Raw genomic sequence first — 24,399 nt, 5'->3', positions numbered from 1 at the left:
TTGGTAGATACATGAACTATAGGTCGCAAGGTTATGAGTTCGAATCTGGTCTGAAAATAACACAGTTCAATATTCTTAGTGCTAAATTAGTGGTAAATTGATGGTTTATTTGAACAGTACAGAGGATAAAATATATGTGTCATGTCAGGGTGAGATGGAGGCCCTACAGGAGATGAAAAAAAGCATATTTCTCTCAAGAGTTGAAAGTATAGTGTGTGTGTGTGTGTGTGTGTGTGTGTGTGTGTGTGTGTGTGTGTGTGTGTGTGTGTGTGTGTGTGTGTGTGTGTGTGTGTGTGTGTCAACATAGTGAAGTGTTTGGATGGGTGGATAAAGGCTCTAAAATTCACCATTTATCATTTTTGTGCACGTTTCTGTGCACGTGTGTGTGTGTGTGTGTGTGTGTGTGTGTGTGTGTGTGTGTGTGTGTGTGTGTGTGTGTGTGTGTGTGTGTCACAGTGAGTGAAGCGTTGATGCCCCCTGCTGGACTGCACACAGTGCAATGATAAAGTTATAGTCAGTCAACACTGACATCTGCTGGAACCCTTTAGTTGTACTGAATGTAGCAAAACCTTGTGTCAAAAAGTCCTACCTCTTCGCACTCTTTTGCAGATTACGACAAAAGTATACAATATTACAAACTCTTGTTCGCCAGCGTTAGAGAAAACTTTCTCCACTTTCCAACGGTGTGCTGCATGTTGAAAACGGCTCAGAAATCCCCATGATTTCAGCGTCATAAACCTTTTTTTTTTCAAATGGCTGTATCTCCTTTTCTAATTCCCAGGGGACATATTGGGGCAAAACGCTTTGCGCTCTGCGGCCGATAACTAAAAAAGTATACAATATAAACGATCACTGTCTTTTGCGGCTGAAAGTACAAACCTGAATCTTCAAAAAAAAAAAAAAGTTTGCTCATATATGACTATTTTTGGATTCTCTGTGGCTCTGCAAAGTTGGGCCAAAATGGTAAGAAAATGGTAAGAAAATGCCTGGCACTTGCTACCCACCCAATTAGAAAAATGGCTGGCACTAAAAGAGTTAAAAGGGACCAGGCGGCTATTGGTAACAGGCTTTTATTTATTTTGGCACTGGCCAGCACTGGGCCATTATTTGGTAATTTTTTCTTTCTCAAACTATATAATAGGGGTAATAATCAAAATGTTATAATAAATGTTATAATTATTATTGTTATTATTTTAATTGTTATGAACACCCAGAAAATAGCACATTGCGATCTATTAGACCAAACCTCATTTAAAAAATATCAAGAGTGTATGAAAGCCTTTTAAAAATATATATATACTATATTTATACTAAGGGAATCTTTCTCCAAAATAGTCAATTACCACATGCCAGCAACGAGTCAACGACCCAATTAGCGCAGAAGTCCTGCAGCTGGTGCTGTTCTGACTGGACTCGCTGACATGACCACTGAACAGCTCCACTATCCTGACATTAAACCATTATGGTATTGCATTATGATTAAGCCTGCTTTCCCCTTGAACCTCAAAATAATGGATTACTTCTTCAAAATGCGGACTGGATAAGAGGCAGCAACAGTAGGTAATAAGTTATTCTGATCCAGCTGTTCTTTATTGGCCAGTCTTTCTCCATCACAACGTTTTGCCATTAAAGTAGCCTACTCACGTAAACTTTGCATTGTAGCAACGTTTTAGACAGTAATGAATGATGGTCAGTGCGCAGAGAGCAGCAGACTCCTTTTCTTTTTTTCCTCTCTCTTTTTTTGGTGTCCTTTGGCAATCTGTTCCCCGACGCCAGACAATTGTACAAGTCCCTCTGATCCGAGTCAAAGTCGAGTCACAAGTCATCTGGTCCAAGTCTCAAGCAAGTCTCAAGTTGTTCTGTTGTGGGCAAGTCAAGTCAAGTCGAGTCACAAGGTTGTCAAGTCAAGTCGAGTCGAGTCACAAGGTTGTCATTTCAAGTCGCGTCGAGTCAAGTCGCCTCGAGTCGAGTCGAGTCACCAAGTTGTCAAGTCGAGTCAAGTCACAAGCTTTTCAAGTCGAGTCACAGGTTATATCTCAGGTTTATATCTTGAAGAGCGAAGCCTTTCTTCCTAAAGTAAATGTCAAAAAATACCATGTAGATTAGTCTGCAACACTGCATGAATTAAACCAGTATACATTACATGTCTGATCATTTAGAACCTAGGTAGATGGCAAAGGCTACATTCCATTAAAGAAGTGGCATGTTTGACACAAATGTTTATTTTCAACATTTTTGCAACATTTTTGCAACATTTAAATTGCAAGCTTTATTGTGAGCTTTATATGCTCTGAAAAAAATGTAATTAAAAAAGCTATACTACAAAATTGCTACAGGCCTATTGCTTTAAAAACAAAAAAAAACACAATAATCTTAACGTGCATGCTTTGTTTTGTAGGCTATTACTAGTACTACAGTATATTTTAATGTCATTTCTCATCAGGCACAAATTTAGCTGCCTACTCCACGTGCTATTGTTTTGCTGGCATGGGGTCCTGCTGGTCCCAAAAGGATCTCACTTTTACGAACGGACATTATTTCGACCATAGAGTCGGGTGTCGAAAAGATGACATGTAGTAACAGCGACACGCTCCAGCGACTAACTGGAGAATAACAGTGAGTGGACTAAATTCAACTATATAGCTGGAGCAAAACTTGTCGGGGGCTAAATGAGAAGGAATAAAGCTTTTGCGTGGGAGTTCTTAACCCTGCTGAGGACTGGATGTATGTTATGAAAAGTGAGAAAGTGGTGGAACTTGGAAGACGGAGGCTTACTACTTGCTACCATGAATGGATATTATTAATGCAGTCACAGATCAACGTTCGTGACACTGGTGAGTGAAATCGTTGTCTTATTAATGTTCAAAACACGATCGACCGACAGTAAATCACCAACACACACATGCACACGCGCACACACACTTAGTTCTAATGTTATCTTCGTATGTTTGGTTTCACTTGTGGCGGATGAAGTTAGACGTCGTTCCCTCTTTGTCTTTGATTTTACTGTTGCATATTTTGCATTGCGCGTTCCTCTGTTTACCATCTGTGTGGTAGTTTTTGTATGCAAACTGCACTACTTTTGGAACTGCAGTGGCTGCAGAACCACCAGCAGTGGAGGGCTCTGGGGCAGCAGTAGCCATTCGTGCTGTGTGTGTCTGGTGCCCACTGCCCAGTCTGATCATTGCAGTTTGGCTGTTTCCGTGCTTGTGCTCTTGCTTACATGCCTGTCTCCAATCAATCAATCAATAAAAGTGTGAACCTAGCGTGGCCGTTCACGACTGCTTTGGTGAGTGGCGTAGCGGCAAGTCGTCCGAGTCAGCGTGTCTCAAGTCGAGTCGAGTCGCGAGTCATTGTCTTCCAAGTCAAGTCAAGTCTCAAGTTTTTGTCCTTATGTCCGAGTCAAGTCCAAGTCGTCAAAATATGACTCCCAAGTCAAGTCAAGTCGAGTCATCATGACTCGAGTCCAATTGTCTGCCCGACGCACACTGCGCGTCATGGTAGCGCAGCACTGGGCTGGACACCTTATACATTTGGCTTAGAAGTGTCTGTCCACAGGGCTGTGAGCTTGTAGATTTGCTGTTTTCAGCGCACTACCGTCATGCAACATAATATGACCCGTAGCAACGCACAGCGAGTGCGGTGCGTTGCAACGTGCTGTCACAGCACTGCTGTGAGCTTGCAGATTTGCTGTTTTCAGCGCACCACTGCCATGCAACATAAATGACCAGTTAAGTTAAATAAATAGCAAATAATACCAAACAACCAAACAAATAATAGCCCAGGCTCTTACATAAAACCTAATAAGGATAATATTAATTGAAAATAACGGCCCAGGCGCTTATACGAACCTTGCGCTTATTTGAAACAGGCGTTTATTGCGCAAAATGGGGTCAGACCCCGGGCGGATATATGGGACCCGGCGGCAGTTTGCCACCGGGCGATTAATTGGTGATTTACGGTAAAATTGGAAATACTCTGTCAAAGTAAAAGTACCTCAAGATTTAACTTAAGTTACTTTCCACCACTTTTATCTATACATGTGGTGGTGCTTGGCTCACGAAGTACATTTGAAGCACATGTCACCAATCTGAGTTCCCAGAAGTTATTTTTCTCGCCAATAGGGGGGCAAGAAGAACCTCTGGGCCAAAACTATGATATTCCTGTCCAGGAAGTTGAGTCCCAGGCTCAAAATCTGAGCCTGAACAATACCGGATGTAGAGCCAAGTGCAAACCTTCAAAACATTAAGAATAGAAACAACAAACAAGAACACTACAACAATCAGCCCATGTTTCGAGGTGAATCCTACCAGACTACATCGTCACTGTCCATCATAAACCTTGTACTCCAACCTTCACATTTGCATGTTTTTTGTTAATTAAAGCCCTGCCTCATCATATAAGACTGTTGCACAAAACAGGAGAAAACAGCAGATCTACAAGCACACAACGCCTCGCTGTGCTTGTATATCGGCTATTTTCAATAGCTTTAATAATTCTTTAAATGAACAAAATACAAAACGAATAGTTTTGGACATACAAGGTTTCCACCCGACAACGATGACATGCTATGGTTGGACATAAAAGGCAGGGCAAGGACACAGGACAGAAAACACAGTGGAAGCGGGAGAGAGAACAGCAGAGCCAGGCCCAACCAGAACACAGGGGAGCGGAACGGCCCGGGGAGCAGCTTTGCGCCCTACTGAGAGGGCTGTTGAAACATTCATGTGTGGAAGTGGCCTAATTCCCATGCCAGGATTCACACTGGAAGAGGAAAAGGGGGACAGTGACAGACCCTGACAGGGTGGGAGATGGAGAGAAACCGAGAGAAAGTGAGAGAGTGAGCATAGCCATCCAAACTAGGTTGTAAGGCATCAAATATTTAATGGAATGATTACAAGTACATGGTGTACCCGGGTGGCTGCGGAGCCGCGATGAGACTGAATCATTCATCCACACTTTGTGCGTATTTGTTCATTTTTTTAGGGCTCAATTTAGCGTGTGTGTGTGCGCGCGCGCGCGCGTGCATGCACACATAAGTGAGAGCATGCATGCATGTTTGTATTGTGTGTGTGTGTGTGTGTGTGTGTGTGTGTGTGTGTGTGTGTGTGTGTGTGTGTGTGTGTGTGTGTGTGTGTGTGCGCACACACGTGTGTGTTAGGCCTGTGACGATTCACTTTTTCCCGATTCGATTCGATTTTGATTCATTGGGTGACGATTCGATTATATCACAATTAATTGCGCTTTCCTGCGATTTGCGATTCGAATCACGATTATTGCGATTTTTCCCCAAAAATTACAGCTTTTTTATATTGAAACATTTTAAAACAATTCTAAACAATATAAAACATTAAAAGTTGAATCATATACTTCAAAATCAATGCAGCCAAATAAAGTCAGTCAATCTTTCTGACATGTATTTCAGCCAAAGTGCCAGTGGTACAACATTACAACATGTTCCTGGTCAAGATGCCAGAAAACACAGAACACAACAGTCATAAATAAAAGATAAAAGAAAAATCGCTGTGCTGCAGGCACCGATCGATCACAGCATGAAATCCATAAATTCTTCTAATTTGTCACTGTAGCAGCATTTATATATTTAATGATTCCTCTTACTCAACATTGACATTGTATATATTAATTCAATTCAACTTTCGATTCTAGTCCTAGTCCTAGGAAAATTCCTCCAAAAGAAAAAAAGAAAAACGTTTTCCTATAAACACAGTGGCAATATTGTCTGCCCTTCATTATGTTCAAGGTTACTTGGTTATAATGGTTAATAACATATTCCTTTAAAAGCAGAATCAATAATAGGCCAAAGCCCTTAAGATCCTTGCTCTTGGCATGAAAATGTTTGAGAACCACTGTTCTTAAACAATATCAGACAGCAACATTTCTGTTTGACTGACATTCCCCATTTTTTTTTTATAGACCTGTTTGCTCGCAAAAACAGGATCTGGCAACACCTTTTTATAGACCTGTTTGCTTGTTTCTGTGTCAGAAACTGAATGGCAACGCTTCATCCTCCTTTTTAGCTGCTAAACGTTAGCTCCTATGGAAATGACCGTTTTAAACTCTATAAGGGAATTACAAACTTTATCCTTCGATCAACAACAACTGTTGTCCATATCTACTCCAATGGCTTTGGAATTATGTTTTTTTTTTTTTTTTTTTTGGGAAGTTTTACAGCAACGTGACTGAGTAGTTATCTCTCATGTCGCACACAGAGGGAAGGAGAGAGACGTTAACTGGAGCCACGCACACACACACACACACACACACACACACGCACAGACACACACACACACACACACACTCACACTCACACACTATGTCAAATTAGGGTCATTCTAAACGAGCCTCGTTAAACACAGCTGGCTTCTCTGGATTCTAATCCAAGCAATTTGGAGCATAACTGAACTTTGAAAATCGATTAATTGAATCGCCGGCCTTAACATCGCGATAATATAGTGAATCGATTTTTTTGCACAGGCCTAGTGTGTGTGTACGGTTGCAATTAGTAAAACATTCAGGTTGGCTAAAGCTGTAATGGTACAGTAAATGGACTGCAATTATATATCCAAAATAAACACCTGAATGTGAATCACCCATGTTACCTATACTGCCTGCTGCCCAAGTCTCACAGTGTGAGATCCTGTCGATTTGAAGAAATCTAGCGTTTGAGGTGAGAACATGGAGATTGCAGCTAGGCCTACCTACATTTTCTTCAATAATTATAGGCCTACAGTACTATATGCCATGTTATGTTTGAAGGGAAGCTGCCCCGTGTGCGTCTCATCAGCTCCAACACTGGAGTGAGAGCATAATTGATTTGACCTACTTTTTTGCTCTGGCTCTATGTAATTAAATATTAGGAGCATCAGCTGTGTAAGATTCCAATAGTATGGCATATTACATTGATTTTATATACTCTTAATATACTCTTCCAACGGGACTTTAAAAAATGACAGTTAAACGTCAGTGAAATCAATTGCTGGGAACATCCCTACTTACTGTAGCATATAACATATTATTCACCAGTAAGACTCCCTAATCGGGAGATAAGCGACCGTTGGTCGCTTATCTCCTGTCACACTGCTGACATCAGTATGACATCACACCGTACACAAATGACCCTTATATAAGACCGGCATTATCTACCGACAGATTAGTAACAAGATGTCAAAATCATTGAAGGTTTACCCTACTAACCAACTGTTTACCATAGCAACCATGTTTTTTACCTTAGCAACCAACTGTTTACCCTAGCAACCAACTTTTTACCACAGCAACCATGTTTTTTTTACCCTAGCAACCAACTGTTTACCCTAGCAACCAATTGTTTACCATAGCAACCATGTTTTCTTACCCTAGCAACCAACTGTTTACCCTAGCAACCAACTGTTTACCATAGCAACCATGTTTTTTACAGGGCCTGGGATTGATGACATCAGAAATCTCCATATATGGGCATGAAAGGGATTTTGTTTCTGGAAATATGTCTGTGGGGTGCCACATTTGGAATAAAACACTTACATCACACATCTGGATATCCATACAGCCCATCTAGTTTGCCTGTGTCCATTTATGCCCATATATCTGATGACATTGGGACAATGATCTCCATATATGGGCATAAAACTTATGTTAATTAGTAAAGCCTGGGGATCTCCATATATGGGCATGAGGGGTACCCTAAAAGGGCATCATCTGGGAATAGCAAATATAGTTATCCTAGAAAGTGAAAATCTTACATCAAAGGCCATAACTACCTACCTACCACCATACTGCATTCCTCATTAAACTACCTAACAGTAAGATGCCTAAGGGAGAAAAGCAAAGGGCGAGGTTGCACCATTTCTTGGTCTTCTGGCCAGTGATGTATATCGGACCATTTAACCATATATGGAGACATCTGGTACCCAAAGATATTCACAGATATGGGCTTAATATTGATGACATAAGGGATCTCCATATATGGGCGTAAAAGGGATTTGGTTCCCCTGGCATCACAGGGATCTCCATATATGGGCATAAAATGGATTTGGTTACCCTGGCAACACGGGGATCTCCATATCTCCATATATGGGCATAAAAGGGATTTGGTTCCCCTGGCATCACAGGGATCTCCATATATGGGCATAAAAGGGATTTGGTTCCCCTGACATTACAGTGATGTCAGTGGCTGGTTCTACAGAGGGGATCTCCATTTATGGGCATAAAAGGGAATGTATGTATGATGATGTCAGATATCATAGACGTCATAGGACTTTCACATAACGAATAACTGAGTAAGCATGTAAACCCGTAAAATCTATATTTGGGCATGGCTGATTTATGACCTCATCATGATGACACGAGCAAACACAGCTGAATTGTATAAATGATCAGTGCAGAAACCAACAGAAGTATTTGACCAAGACTCTTCGATTTAAACATCAACAAAGGTGTGACGTTTGTTGATGGTCACGTGTGACGTGTGACGGACGGACGGACGGACGGACGGACGGACGGACGGACGGACGGCCGGTGGAGGTTTTCATAGTAAACTGCTCCCTGACGGTCGCAATTACAAGTACAAATGTAAGACCCCATCCAACAAAAAGCTTGCAAACAACCCAAGTCTTGTGCTCAACCAAAGGAAATAAATACATTAGCAAATAAATAAACAAAAACCTCTTGTCCATACTCACACAGTGAAGGCCCTATCAGAGTACAGTCTGCGGTGATAAGTCATCACCGCGGTGTAGTTTTCTAGCTATTACCTAGGCTTTGTAATACATTTTTAGTTGATAGCTAGAAAACTACACCGCAGTGATGACTTATCACCCCAGACTGTACTCTGTAGGGGCCTTTAGACGTGCTTATTAAAACCCAGGTCCACATGACACAACCTATCTATCTGACAGACTGCTAGGATGTATGTCTGGCTAGCTGGCAGGTCAGTCTGTTGAAGGTGTGTTTGGATATTGAGTGCTAGTTTGTGCTTTGTGATTTACAGACAATCTTGCTCACTTGCACTTGAAAAAAGCAACAATTTTCTATCAGTAATTATACAGGTGGAGGTGAGGCCGGAGATACATAGACATAAAAATCATGCAAAAAAAAAAAAAAAAAAATGTTTATTGTCTACATTTACATGTAGAGTTTACCAGGAATATTGACTGACCCATATAAAACCCTCTTATGGCCCTTGTTATGTGCTCATAACCACTTTCTCCTGTGCGTCCACGCACGTTTTAAAAATATTTCAAACACTTTAAAAAACATTGTAAATCATTTGAAAATAGACGATCTGCGAAGCCCACAACGCAACACAAGGCCACGCGTTGTGAGCTTGTCGATTGGCAGTTTTTTCAGAACAGCTGAAACATAAAATAGGGCTCAAGTCGTTTCACTTTACATCCTCTCTGCTGAAGCCATACATCACAGCGGTGCTAACTGCCTGCGGCACGCTAATGCTGCACTAATGCTACAGCAGGAGCTGTGAAGGGTACAGCCTGAGTGTTTATTTGGCAGCGAGACAGGGACATGCGTACTGTAGCTCTGGGAACCATATAATTAAGGCCATCATCGAAAGGCCAGCGTTTGTGTAGGTTTTTAAAAGGCCTTGGCTTGGTTGCGATGCAGCCTGGGATTATACAAAGTAAAATCCTCTGGGTTAATTTAACTCAGAAGAGCATACGAGTGAAACCACATTTTTTACTTCACTTGTCCATTTTGGTTTCATGTGGTTTTCATTTGCCCCCCGCTGGATTAATAAAGGTCTATCTGCTGTTGAGGAATTTTGAGGCAAGGAGGTGTTGGAGACTACCTCTTTCTCAGCTCCTCCCTCTAAATCTTTTGCTTCTGAAACCTACTTTTATGTTTGTACATCTCCGTCTCCCTTGCTAGGTACCCGTAAGTAGCATAAGGCATTGTTTTGCCCTGAAGTTTACATGCAAAGTGTCACCCGGCACCTGTTGCTCGTAAGGAGTGTCCTGCCCTAAAATATGTTGCGACACAAAATCAATTAGCCTCGACAATGTTATTGGGCCCAAACTGTTTATTTGTTTATTTTCATGGGTGGCACAGGGCGGGCCCCAATGCTGTTATTACGGCCCTTCTTCCAAGTTAAATTACCACTAACAATTTGACAGTGAGCTACTGCACTCACACAACAACAGAGGTGGACAAAACAAAAATGTCAAAGACAATTTTGTAGCCAATGTATCACCCAGTGCCAAATGCCTAAACTGTAATCCTGGGCACTATTCTCCTTCTGCCAACCTGGGGATAGCCCCAAAATGAGCTCATGTTTCCTTCAATGCCTGAGGAGTGTGCAGGCAGCTTCTTATCGCATGACAGGGAGTTTCCCCTGTAGGATATAGTACATGGAAGAACACGTTATTCCAAATCCTTTCCCCTCCATCAGGTGTCCCGGCTGGCCATGGGGAGGCAGTATAAAGACCAGGATTACTGCATGTTTTTTTTGTGAGGGTACCTACCGTAGGGGACACAGGGAGAACATGCAAACTCCACACCAGAAAGGCCATTTCGCCAACCCGACCTAGGGTGTGGGCTCTGATGGCGCAGAGGAGAGAACACGCCCCCAGCGCCCACAGCTTCCCCAGCGGGAATCAAACCCAGAGCCATATATATGTGAGTCAACAGCGCCACCGTGCCCCCCAAAGACCAGAGTCTTGAGTGTTATTTGAACGCTGAAAAGAATATGAAAGCATGTGTGTCATTTTAGATTTTAGCATTGGCTGACCTTCATCAGGACAGGATGTCTGCCCTGGTGACAGGACGTCTGTCCTGTGGAAGGTCTAATGACTGAAATATCAAAAAAAGAGCACTAGGCATGGGACGATATGAAAATGTCATATCACGATTATTGTGACCACAGAACACGACATGTTGTGAGCTTGTAGACCGGCTATTTTTTGTTAAAGACATTTGACAGAGAGTGAGAAAAATACTGTATCAAGTACTATATTATAAGTACATTTCACCAATTATAGAGGGTTTAAGTAATACCGGATAAGCAGCTCTGCAAATAAAAGGTGAATTGATCCCAGTGCTCGAAGGAGGACTTAAAACTCCACGATACGATTATTGTGAGTGTTTTTTTATCACGATAAACGATAATATCGCTTATCGTCCCATCCCTAAAGAGCACCATTTATTTTACAAGTTCCTGACAGTGTGTTGGTCCTTTTCGTTGATGTCATTATCAGAGCTCCCCTTATGAATATATGCACTTTCTGTCCTGTCACCAATCTTTTTTGTTGTTGTTGGCTATTCAAACATAGCAGATGTACAGGCTCACAGTCTGTAAGCTTGCACTATCTATTAGCTATCCGCTAATTTTGAATATCTTTGAAATATCTCGAAAGTGTGAGAGAACTATCACTTTAGAAGGCATTTGTAGAATGGGCCCTCGTGTCTTAATACACGTTTATACACGTTTGCTGTGTACAGGCAAGAAGCACGACAGAAAGAGACATTTCAGAATAGCGCAGGAAGACACACGCAGGCACAAGCACACGCACATACACACACAGGTATACAGATAAGCCAGAGAGAGAGAGAGAGAGAGAGAGGCCAATACAGACAGACGAAGACAGACACAAATCGATAAACAGAACTATCCTGTCTGTCTCCGGAAAAAAAGACAAATGTGCTGTGTGTATCTATTATCTCGCCATTATGCAATACCTGTTCTATCCATCGGTCCATACATTACATGGAGATCTCTTATTTCTATTTGTCTGGCTCTCTTTTATGCCCATATATGGTGTTCCGTGTTCAGGCCAGTCTGTGACGTCACTCACGTCAGTACTGACAGACATCAGACAGACAGACATCCGGTAAATTAATAGTTATTATAGATAGGCATTGTGAGGATCATCAAGAACAATGGTTGTTTTATGGTAAACACATAGGCTATAGTAACCCTAACTTATAAATACTGTATATATATTTATAGGTTAGGTTAGCAGATGTGATTCATAATTCAGTTGTATTGTCCATCAAAATGTGTGTCCCAGCCGACATGTTGTGAGCTTTTAGCTTTCTGTTATTTTCAGCTCTAGAGTTAGGGTTCATAATGACAAGTATATTTGTAAGAGCCATTTGAGCCATTTTGATCCTAATTGATGATGTCATTGCAGGGCTCGGTCCTTTTTGACTGTGTTCACCAGAGCCGTGGTCTGATAAACGTTTGACTGTTTATTTATTTAGGTATTTATTGTACGCTACAGTATAGGACAGAAGGAAGGAAGGATAGGAAGGAATAAATATTGTTTATGAACTTAATGGAAAGGTTTGGACAGTTTTTGAGCACACGTCCCTCGGCAACCAGTAGTACCCAGAGTATAGGGACTTGGGCATTACAATAGTAATATAAATGTGTGTGTGTGTGTGTGTGTGTGTGTGTGTGTGTGTGTGTGTGTGTGTGTGTGTGTGTGTACCTGGTAGGTGTCCCACAGTCTGATGGTGCAGCGTAGCGGCAGCTCTCTCATCAGCAGGTTGTTCATCCAGCGGAAGGCGAACTGCAGATACTCCACTTCATACTGCTGCATGTGACGATGCACGGACTCTGAGAAGACATGAAGACAAGCCACCAGTTCACTAGTTAACCTACACAGTCTCAACACATACGTCGCGGTGATGGACGACTCAAGTAGTCAAACAGAAACAGACTCACAATGAATTGCAAAGTGAGGCATTGGTGGCTTGTAGAGCTACATCTTTTGCATATTCTCTCTCTCTCTCTCACACACACACCTGATAATAAAGATGTAATTACAGAGCTGTCAGGAGTTAGGGAGGAACACGTCCACTGCTCTTAACACATTGTGTTTTAGGGTCAAAGGTTAATGAGCATCTATTCCCCATAGGCTGCTGAGAACACCTAGAACCGATCTTTTTCACCATGACACTGGGCCGCGGTTAGGATTTTAGTTATGCGACCAGAAGTAAACAAACTGACCGCCATTTTAAACAGTGAATCTCCACAACATGGACACGGTCGAGGCTTCCGGGGCTCTTCAAAATAAAGCGCAAGTCAATGACGGCACTCTATAGCCAAATAATTACCAAAATAATGGCATCCAATATAATAATATGTTTTGACTCACGGACACACACACACACACACACACACACACACACACACACACACGTTAAACAATACAGATGATGCTTGTCAGACTTGCATTTATGAAACATAATAGCAATGTAACCACTCATACAAACACACACACACACACACACACACACACACACACACACACACACACACACACACACACACACACACACACACACACACACACACACACACACACACACACACACACACACACACCTGCCTTTGGGTACACACGATAAATAATGTGCCACACACACTGGCGATGCGAGAGACACAAGGCGTGAGGTAAACACACTGCAATTAGCTGGCACTCGTCTCCACAGTTCAATTATCACACGGCGCAAGAAGGGGATGCAAACGCCGAGCTCATTAGCGGTGAATACATCCCGCTGATGCATCCCAGAACCGCCAGCGAGAGAGAGAGAGAGAGAGAGAGAGAGAGAGAGACAGAGACAGAGAGACAGAGAGAGAGACACTCTAGAACAGTGGTTTTCTCCATTGTTTTGTACATTATTTATTGAGCCACAGACCACATGAGATGAAGCCTCTCAGACCCAAAACTGAATATCTTTTTATCTTTGGATAATAATTCCATGCTGTATTGATGTGGTACCAATAGAAGAGATAACAGGCAAACGTTGATCAAAATAACAATTCTTCTACATTGTGTAGACCTCTTGCAAATTAACTAATGCTGATGTTTAACAATAATTTAACTCTTCAGAGCGTAAAACAGGTTGAGAACCACTGTACTATGGGACCGCCAAAGATACAAGATGTCTCTCACGTAATCTGAAGACTTAGGGCGAAAAAGACCATTTGAAAATCCACAAGGGGGAACGGAAAGGTATTTGTGTGTTTTTTGAGATTCAATGAATGAATGTAACTTTGTAACAGATCATCGTGGACTCACTCTTGTGCACAAACACATGTGCACTATCCTAGGTCCCTTCCTACTGTAGCTCATATAGTAAAAAGAACAACAACACTGTGGGCAGCAGGGTCCACACAGTGGAGTGAACTGGTGCCGTAGGCTGTAGGTTAAGGTCAGTGGAGTTGAGGAGGTTGTGGTGTGTGTGTGTGTGTGTGTGTGTGTGTGTGTGTGCGTGCGTGCGTGCGTGCGTGCGTGCGTGCGTGCGTGCGTGCGTGCGTGCGTGCGTGCGTGCGCTTTTGTGGTGTGTGTTGAAAATGGGTTAAGTGATCCTTTAACTCCTATTTATATAAAATAATATCTGCATGTAATAACACACCCAAGGTTTAAAGTGGTCATTTGGAAGACATTAAGTGAATATTGAACAGATACAAGTTCTAGTAAGAAAAGTGTGTGCTGCGAGGAAGGAGGGGAACAACATAATTTAGGCTGGATTTAGACTGTTCACACTGCATTTGCAAGTGACACAGATCTGATCTGTGTGTTCAGACAGATTTTAACTTTGGTTACCGTGGTAACAATGTAGGCGTCATGATGTTTCTCTCTATGTATTTTGAAATGTTAAAATGTTTCTCTGACATTGCAGTTTTAGGACCTTGTGAACCCATTTTCTGCCACGCTTAATTGTTCCTCTACATTTCTCATGTACGGAGGCATCCCCCCAAAGTGCTAGAAGACGTTGAATTTCTCCTTCTGTCCACTGAATGCTGCTTGCCATTTGCAATGGACATTTTGGACAGTTTGATATGTGACTTGGCTCGTTAGATCAGGTTAGTGCATTCAGGCCGAGACACATCTTTAGAAATCAGATTTGAAACCACCCTTGGATGTGGTTTGTAAAAATCGGATTTCATGTGACCTACATGTGACCTGTCTGCATTTAGACTAATTTAAGAAAATCGGATTCCAATCTTGATGTGACACAGATCTGATTCAGGCTGGATTTAGCTGGCAGTGTAAATCAGGCCTTATTGTGTTTACTGTACACTGCGTTTCAAAGCCGTGAGGAGATCCTAGGGAGGCTTTTATATCATTACACATCTATAATCTTTATTATCGTTATACATTCTGACCCCACACTCCCACAGATGTTATTTTACACAGCCTGAGCCAGGGGCGAATACGGCTTGTGTGCCCTTCATTTACATAAATAACTTCACCGTTTGGCTAATTTGCAAGGCTGATTATCTTCCATGAATGCATTGGCATGCACAGAAAATAAAACATGTGTGACAGAGACTAAAGCCAGAGTCTGCGGTGAAGAGCTATCCACCGCAAATTTGAGGTGGAAAGCTTTCCACCTCAAGTCAGAAAATAAGTGAAGGCCATCATAGTCCGTCACGGTGGAGTCCTGTTCACCGTGACTGACTGGTCTAGATCGACCAATCAGTGAACGGGGTGAAGAGCCTATCTGTCTGATAGTAAAAACAGAGAGATGTGTCGGGACTCGCGGTGGAAAGCTCTTCACCGCGAGGAATGACCTAACGCTGTAGTTTTATGACTCAAAAAGACTACACCGCGGTGGATAGCCTTCCACCGCGGTGCCGACTCTGATAGAGGCTTTAGAGAGAGAGAGAGACATTATTAAATTACTTGTTTTCAAGGAGTGACATAAAACACATAAAGGGTAAGCTAATTGTGGTAATTGCCACTTAATATGACAAGGATAATTACAGAGAGAGAGAGAGAGCGAGGGACCATCACTGACAGTTAGTTGGACTAGTAGTAGCAGAGGCCGATGCATTGTGAAAGTAACATGAAACATTTAAAAACTTAACCAGACTGTCTTTATCACCTTGCGTGAATGAACTTATCGTGATGATGCCGACATGGTTTTCACACTTGCTTTCGGCAAATACTTTGCCTGCAATGGTGTAGGTCCCAAGCAGGCATGAATGCTGAAACAAGATTGCATACACTGAACATGTGGCGTGCAATTAACTAGAAGAAAATATCCAAAACAGGTTTGTTTATGCTGCAATGATTTTAAATTCAGCATAATTTGGAGCAGGGTTCTTGTTTTTCTGCGCCGTTGATTCATGTAATTTACTCCCATGATGGCTTACTTAAAGACAGGGTAGCAGAATAACATCTACTTTGTCCCAATTTAATTGTTTGGTAGTTGTGAAAATATTTGCCAATGCAACCATATAGTTATCTTGCCTGTTTACAGAGTTGTATTCAGACGGAGATTCCAACATCCTACTTTTTCAAAACTCCTCCTCCACCAGCTCGGGAATGGCCGAGCAAAATCATGACGACTGAGCACTGACCCATATCACGTGGTTCTATAAAATCCCTCTGAAATGAGTGGGTAACATTACAATATTTTACAGTATTTATAATAAAGTGAACTCATAACTTTCTTAATTGACATGAACAACAACATGAATGCTATACACTTGCAATTTTTTATGAAGAATCAATAAACCGTTTTTTCCGTATCCATTATATAGTGAAGCATGCACGTATTTTACTAGCCTGGGGGGCGTGTCTCTTCGCGACCCCGGTTCTCTAGCGAGGCACTGAGAAACACCAAGCCGAGATGGGCGCTCGTTTCGGCCAAATGCTGGAGTTGCCTCGGTGTTTTGACTGTGGATGTTTTTGTTTTTTTTTCTCCTCCCTCCGTTTTCCCCCTGCCTCTCCATTCATGTGTTCTCTACATCTGGACCAAACAATGACACGAAATTGGATTAACTCACCCAAAAGAAGGTAGACAAATGTATTCCACTGGAGTTAGTTATTATAATCCTTCACAAACGCGAGTGACGGTGCGGTGGGCCGTCTGTCTCGCAGACAGACGGCCCATGCAAGCGACGAGCGTGCAGTGGGGGCAATGGTGGAAAAGATACTCATATTTTACTTAAGTAAAAGTACTCTCATATCATTCTCGCATGGACATATTTTACTTAAGTAAAAGTACTCTCATATCATTCTCGCATGGACAGTCGCCTATAGGACGCGACACGCAGCGGCCCAATCTACAAGCTCACAATTGTGAGCTTGCAGATCGGCTAGTTTCAAACAGCCAAGGTATAAATTAGGGCTAAAGTAGTTAAATTTTACTTAAGTAAAAGTACTCATCTCATTCTCGCATGGACGTGAGTAGCCTAGGACGCGACGCGCAGTGGCCAATAATCTACAAGCTCACAATTGTGAGCTTGCAGATCGGTTTCAAACAGCCAAGGTATAAAATAGGGCTAAAGTAGTTAATGTATGTTTTATATTATATGTATTTCTGTAGTAACTAAAGCTTTCAAATTAGTTTAATGGTGTATAGTACAGTATTTGCCTCAGAGATATATGTAGTGTAGTAGACGTGAACGTATTGGAAATTGGAAATATCCAAGTACAAATACCTCAACATTGTACTTGAGTACAGTACTTGAGTAAATATACTTGTAGTTACTTTACACGGTGATGCGGACATGTCCGTGCGTGCAGCGAGCATGGATGGCAGCGAGTCGCGAGCACAAACAGTCACGCAATCAAACAGTCTGCAATGTAGGCTATCTCTGCTACTACTGAAGTAGGCTAAAGTACACACAATCAGAACATTAAACAATTATTTAACTAATCGTTCAATCTCTCAGTGCAGACTGCAGAGACAGGCAGAGGGGAGGGGGTGACTGTCTGTCTGTCTGCCTGTCTCACTGACTGAAACGAGCCGAGGCATTATCAGCGGTGTGACGGAACGAAACGTCACGGAAGAGGCGTGGTCCCGAAGTCGAGGGAAGCAGAAGGAAGTAGAGGGTGTAGAGGGAGACACTGATTAGAACTTCAAATGTGCCTATGTCTTTTGTGTATTTATTTATTTTAAATTTATTTGGACATCCTTAGGGGATCTTTGAGAGATATGCGTCATTATTTAGATAAAGAAAGATTCCTGCTCCCCCTCCTTTAAAGGAGCTATAGTCAACTTTTTCTTGAAAAACTGAGGCTAAAATAAAAATAATGTTTCGAAAATATTTTATAAAAAAAGATTAAGCTTCATATAACATAATGGTAAAATAATCATTTTGGTCATTGTCAGGCTTTGTTTACATCCCTTATCAATCCATATAAAAGAATAGAAGAGGGATATACACAAAGTCGGCCTAACAATGGCCAAAAAGATTATTTTATCATTATTTTACGCTTTTTGTGGTCATCTTTGAATAGAAACACATATGAAGCTTAACTCTTTTACCGCTTCGAACGTTAATGCTCATCCCAATTCGACGGCGGCGCGTTGCCAATACGAACGGCCGTTCTTTTACTTTGTCTGATGACTGTAAGCTGATGAGGGGTCGCGCGGGTGTGTACAGTTAAAAAAAAAAAAAAACTTCTCCCGTAATGCTGCTTTCAAATCTCCACCACACGTAAACATCAATGATGTCCAATTCACTTCCTGGCTGTTCTCTGTGGACCTGATCTAGATTATGCATTTCTATGCTCTGAACGACGGAAATAGGGGAGGGCCATTTCACATCCATTCTTTGCATAAGGCTGCCCTCTGCCGCCAGCTTGGTTAAAGTAAAAAAAAAAACGTCTGGAAATAATCAATAGATCTTTTTCTATAACATCGCAAAGGTAAGCTGCTTTTTGCTGGCACCAGCCCCAATAAATAAATAATAAATCTGGTAGTAAAACTGTTTATTTTCGAAACATTATTTTTATTTTAGCATCGGTTTTTCAAAAAAAAGTTGACTATAGCTCCTTTAAGACTCGAGTTCTCCTAGTTACAGGGATACCGCATTTCACTTTCACGAAAAAAAGCTTTGGGTCATTTTATCATCTACTCAGGCTTTTGGGAGCACCTGGGACTGTTTTTAAGTTACTTGAGTATTTAGATATTTGATTTTCATTTCATCAGACACGCCTCCTATACAAACCCATTGTAACTTCAAACTCCATTTTAACACATGGACTGCCGGGATTTAAAGGATTTTCTTTTTCATGTACCTTTGAAAATTCGCTGAATTAATTAATCGTGTGGCACGGGAGCTGTACTGTTCTTCAGCGAAATGCACTACAGAGAGTGGTGCGGACAGCCCAGCGGATAGTCGGAGGTGAGCTTCCCTCCCTCCAGGGAATATATGAGAAGCGATGTGTGGCCAAGGCTGAGCGAATTGTCGGGGACGTCCACCATCACGGCCACGGCCTGCTCAAGCCAGCAACGAGGCCGAGGCCAGGCAAGCGCTACCTCAGCTTCGCCAGCCGCACTCAAAGACTCTGGAGTACCTTCTACCTGACCGCCATCAGACTCATGAACAAACACTGAACTACACGGCCCGGACTATATGGCCATATGTCTGTTGACTTATGTATTGGCATTTGCACAATTTTGCACTTGAGTTTTTGCACTTTAGGTAGCTGCTGCTTTGCTTGCGCACAATGAATTTCACTTGCCCTTTTACTTGTAAATTGGTATTGTTGACAATAAAGTTGAACCTTGAACCTTGAATATGCATCCGTGCACGGGAGCATTAAAAAGAAGGCCACTGGTCTGCTATAATTAGGGGTGCCACAATACTGAACCAAACCGGTATACCGAACCGAATGGCCCTGTACCGAACCGAACAATTTCTTTATTTTTTTTGGGTGGCCACATAAAAATATTATCTTTCTGTACACTTTTTTGGAGAAAATGTTCCTCCTAGTATAATCATAATAACTGATTATCATGTTTTAGGGGGGAAACAAATGATTGCGCCCCATCTTTAAAATTAACTGAACATTTTGGATTCTTTATTTTTTCATTTTCAATTTTTACTGTACCGAAACCGTGAGCCAAAAACCGAGATATGAACCGCGATGCTCCCTGCCGCTCTCCACATACACACTGTGTTTTCTTTTTTTATCCCTCAAAAAAGAGAAAGGCATTTTTGGTGCCGATTACGTATCCACAACTTTCTCACGACCCGTTGTGCATTGCGCAGAAGGTGTGCGGCAGTTTCCGGCAGATGCAACCATTGTGAGCTTGTAGATCATTCTCGGCTGCGACGCCGGAAACTGCCACGAAGTGAGCTTGTATGTCTGCTGTTAACCGGAAGTGTCCCACAGATAATGCTACAGTAAATTCTCACTGAAACAGGTGGATAGAAGTGTGAGGATACACATGCGTTGCTTTTGTGACATCCATGAAACTGAGGCATTCCTTTATAAATGTAACATCATCCAAACAAGCAAAAGCAATTAAGCATGTTTCACTTGGTTTTCCAATGACTAGAGTAGCATAGTATTCCCTAACCTCTAACACACCAGTGTAGAGTTCTCAATTTCAGCCCGGACCGAACAATTTGCATGAATCAATTCATGCAAATTGTCCGGGTCGGGCTCGGGCTGCAGATTATTATATTTTTTTTAAATAAAAATTTAAATAAAATCATCAGTTATATGTTATAGTCCTGCTGCCAGCGCTCTATTCTAGCCTATTAGAGTAGGGGTCTCCCAACCATAATGTATTTTATTTCCCTCCACACCAAATCTATCTCAGATTTCATCTAACATTTGCCTTAAAGGAGCTATAGTCAACTTTTTCTTGAAAAACGGATGGTAAAATAAAAATAATGTTTTGAAAGATTTAATAAAAAAAATAATCTTCATATGTGTTTCTATTAAAAAATGACCACAAAAAGCGTAAAATAATGATAAAATAATCATTTTGGCCATTGTCAGACTGACACTTTGTTTACATTCTAGTCCAGGGGTCCTCAAATAGAAATCTTGAAGGTCCACAAATATTTTTTTGAAACAGGTCCGGGTCCGGAAAAACAAATATATATATATATATATATCTATTAGGGCTGTCAGTCGATTAAAAATTTTAATCCCATTAATCGCATGATTGTCCATAGTTAATCGCACGATTAATCGCAATTAATCGCATATTTTGTATTTGTTCTAAATCTACCTAAAACTGATATTAATACTCATATCAACATGGGAGTAGACAAATAGCAATCACTAAACCCCAACATCCCTATTCTAAGCTACTATGTGCTCGTGTACAGTACAAGTTGGAGCGCTCCTGTTCTTGGGAGCTTGTGTGTCTGGGGCTTGCGCTGTCTGCAGATGTGCCGTTTCAACGCTTCGGTATTTGATGCGAGCATAGGATGCGAGTTGTCAGCGCATTCGCTTCCTCACTCTCTATACTACGGAGCGCACCGAGGCTCAAACATCAGCTGCATTAATCGCAAGTTAAAAAAATTAGTGGCATTAAAAGGATTGTGAGTTAACTAGTTAATAGCGCACTAAATTTGACAGGTATAATATCTATATATATATATATATATATATATATATATATATATATATGTATATATATATATATATATATATATATGTATATATATATATATGTATATATATATATATATATATATATAAATAAAGTAATGGTCTGTTTCCAGATTCTTTATTAAAAGGTCTTAGGTCCTTAAATTATGAATGGCCTCACTGTCATCTGGCCTTGGGACTCCTCCAAAATCATTTGGGGACCTCATTTGACTGAAGTGCAACAACCCATTGAAGGGAGATTACAGAATGTTTAAATCAAAGTGGAGCAGAGATATTTTGCGCTAATGTTTGTTGCTTTGTTTTCTTTTAACAAACTGGGATAATTTTCGAATAATTTATGCTTGTGTCACAACATGAATATCGATCTGAAAACAAGTATCGCGCGTCAGAGACTAAAGCGGCTCGTAGCTCACTCCTGTACTGAGTAGGGAGGCTGCGTGCAGCTCACAGCTAGCTTAGCTGCATGGCTCGCTGGCTGCATATCCATGCAGAAAGAGAGACGGCGGTGGCACGTCCCGACAAACTCTCTGGAGAGAAGATTACAATCCTGCAAACATATTCACGTTGATGTTGTTGTGCGTGAATGAAGCCCACTGGTTTATAGTTGAGCTGTTGCAGGCTGCAGCTCCGAACGCTTCGAGTAGCCTACTACTTGGACGCTTCCGTGGTCTGTGGAATGAACTCTAGTGACCCAGCTGGTAACAGCCTATCAGCGTAGAGATGACAACCCATGTGGGCCGGCATCAGCCAATCAGCTCGTCGTTGTCTCTCTCTCTCTCTCTCTCTCACACACACACTCACAGCGCATGCAATGAAGTGAAACGAAACGAAAATATTTTTCCTTTTTTTTTTGAGCGGTGGTTACACCGTCTCCTATACGTGGCCGTATGTGTATGCGTGCGTGTGTGTGTGTGTGTGTGCGTGTCTGTATGTAGTCTGAAGTACCTTTTCTGACCACACATGTTAAGGGAGGGGCGCTGTTGTTCAGGCCAGGCCAGACACACACACACACACACACACACACACACACACACACACACACACACACACACACACACACACACACACACACACACACACACACACACACACACACACACACACACACACACACACACACAGCCCCCCCCCCCCCCCCCCACGACCACCGCTCAGTTCACACAGGTGTGATTTTTTACTATAATTCGTCCTGGGTCCGGTCGGCGGTGCCTCGTGGTCCGGACATGGACCGCGGTCCGCCTATTGAGGACCCCTGTTCTAGTCTATAGACTAGGATGTAAACAAAGTGTCGGCCCTACAATGAAAAAGTTGACTATAGCTCCTTTAAGTATTATGGCACTTCCAGAACAGGGACGCTAGGGTTAATGTGTTTAACATTTCGTTCCAGGCAGCTCAAAGCCCTCAAATCCCACATAATTCAACCTCCAAGCCCATCCCTTGAGAAGCACCTTTTCATGAAACAACTTTTCGATAAACAGGTATAAAGGTTTATGGTGGTGACTGGGATTAATTTAAGTGTGTGTGACTGAGGGTTTTTACGAGCGTTGGGGGATAAGGCCAGGTGCTCTGAGGCCGGCTACAGACCTAAAGGCACAAAAACGAGTGCGTGTCGTGTGGGGGAGGCGGGGGGCAGGCACAGCGCAATGCATTCCGGATGGGAGTCGAGTGGTTTGAAGTCGAGTGCGAGTCGTGTGGTGTTGTGTGGTTGCGTCCAACTTGCTCACGACTCGCACTAGACTTCAAACCACTCGACTTCCATCCGCAATGCATTGTGCTGTCTCTGCCCCCCGCCTCCCCCACACAACTCTCACTCAACTTGTGCGTTCCAGTCTGAGTGCAGCGTGAGTGGGGGGGGGGGGGGGGGGGGGGGGGGTAGCCGCACCCACTGCCCTCCTCACTGTGTTAACTTTAATAAGGACACACGCTGCCTCTCACCTCCACGCCTGGCTGTCTTTAACGCACTGTGAAATACGACTAAACGAGGAACACGGAGGACAGACGGGCCGGAGATTGTGTTCTGTATGGACACCGGCGTACAAAGACATTCACAAGTTGCCTGGGGCACAAGTGAAAACAAACTATTTTTCATCTTTGTTTCAAGTTTTACTATTTTAAATCATTTGAAAAAAGAATAGAAAGGAAACTTTCAGATGTCCAAGGTTTCCAACTGTCAGCGAACGTTGATTGTGGACCTGGTTTTAAGTTTAGACAAGTACTGTATCTGCTGGTGTAAGCCCCAGGGGGGTCCAGGGGAAAAATCCGCCTAAAATGTATGCCCAAATTGGAACAGTTTTGGACACAAAACTACAATGATTGTGGCTAATCTTGTCCCACCAAATGTCAGCAAATCCCTGAAAATTCACAGTGTAAAACATCACATTTCTCTTACCAAATTGTCCTGCTTTGATCATTTACCTAGGAAAAGATGATTGAAAAAGTCCTCCGCCTATGGAAAGTTTTCCTTCTGAATAGTGAATGAGCCTCAAGACCTCATTGAAAACATATATAGTGAATAGAGAAATTGTTCACCAAGGTGTCATCAATTGATAGGCAAAATTGTATGAAAATATTCCAAACTATGTAAACTCTACATATGTTTTAGTGAGAGTAATGCTGTAATATTAGTAATGTTTAAGTATAGGGTGAAAATGATAAAAACAAGTAACAATAAGTTGTAATAATACTGTAATATGAGTAACGTATGGATGAAAAGTACAAGGGCAGCTGATTACTATGCTGTAGGCCCACTGTAACAATAATCAACAAAGAAATTGTAGTTTGATTTGGTCTCTATTGATTTATTGACATTTATTGATAGCTGTTCAGAGGTCAACACCTTTTGCCCCCGCCGGAGGGGGCAATGGGGTTCAAGAGGTTAAAGGTTCTACACCATGCATTTGAAAATAATTTATACAACATAGTTTGTGTCCCAAAAAAACGTTTTTCAAAAGGTTTGAGGCTAAATTAGCACTCCTGAATACAGAGCCCCTGTCATTTCTGCCTGGCTTTCAGAGCATGTTCAGCTGCAGTACCACCTTGTCCTGAT

The 24,399-nt window shown here is 42.0% G+C and overlaps 1 protein-coding gene across 2 annotated transcripts in view; it reads right to left on the bottom strand.

Annotated features, from left to right (window-relative positions):
• tbc1d22a (TBC1 domain family, member 22a) overlaps positions 1-24,399 on the bottom strand; it is a 175,038-nt gene that overhangs the window by 35,306 nt on the left and 115,333 nt on the right. For both annotated transcript variants that reach the window (XM_080754694.1, XM_080754695.1), the window contains exon 12: positions 12,459-12,586. In XM_080754694.1, the coding sequence (XP_080610820.1) occupies positions 12,459-12,586 (128 nt within the window). The remainder of the gene's footprint in view (positions 1-12,458; positions 12,587-24,399) is intronic.

Source organism: Nannobrachium achirus (assembly GCF_963921795.1).
Source record: "Nannobrachium achirus genome assembly, chromosome: 23".
Taxonomy (NCBI): domain Eukaryota; kingdom Metazoa; phylum Chordata; class Actinopteri; order Myctophiformes; family Myctophidae; genus Nannobrachium; species Nannobrachium achirus.
This window is presented reverse-complemented; position numbering and strand designations above follow the sequence as displayed.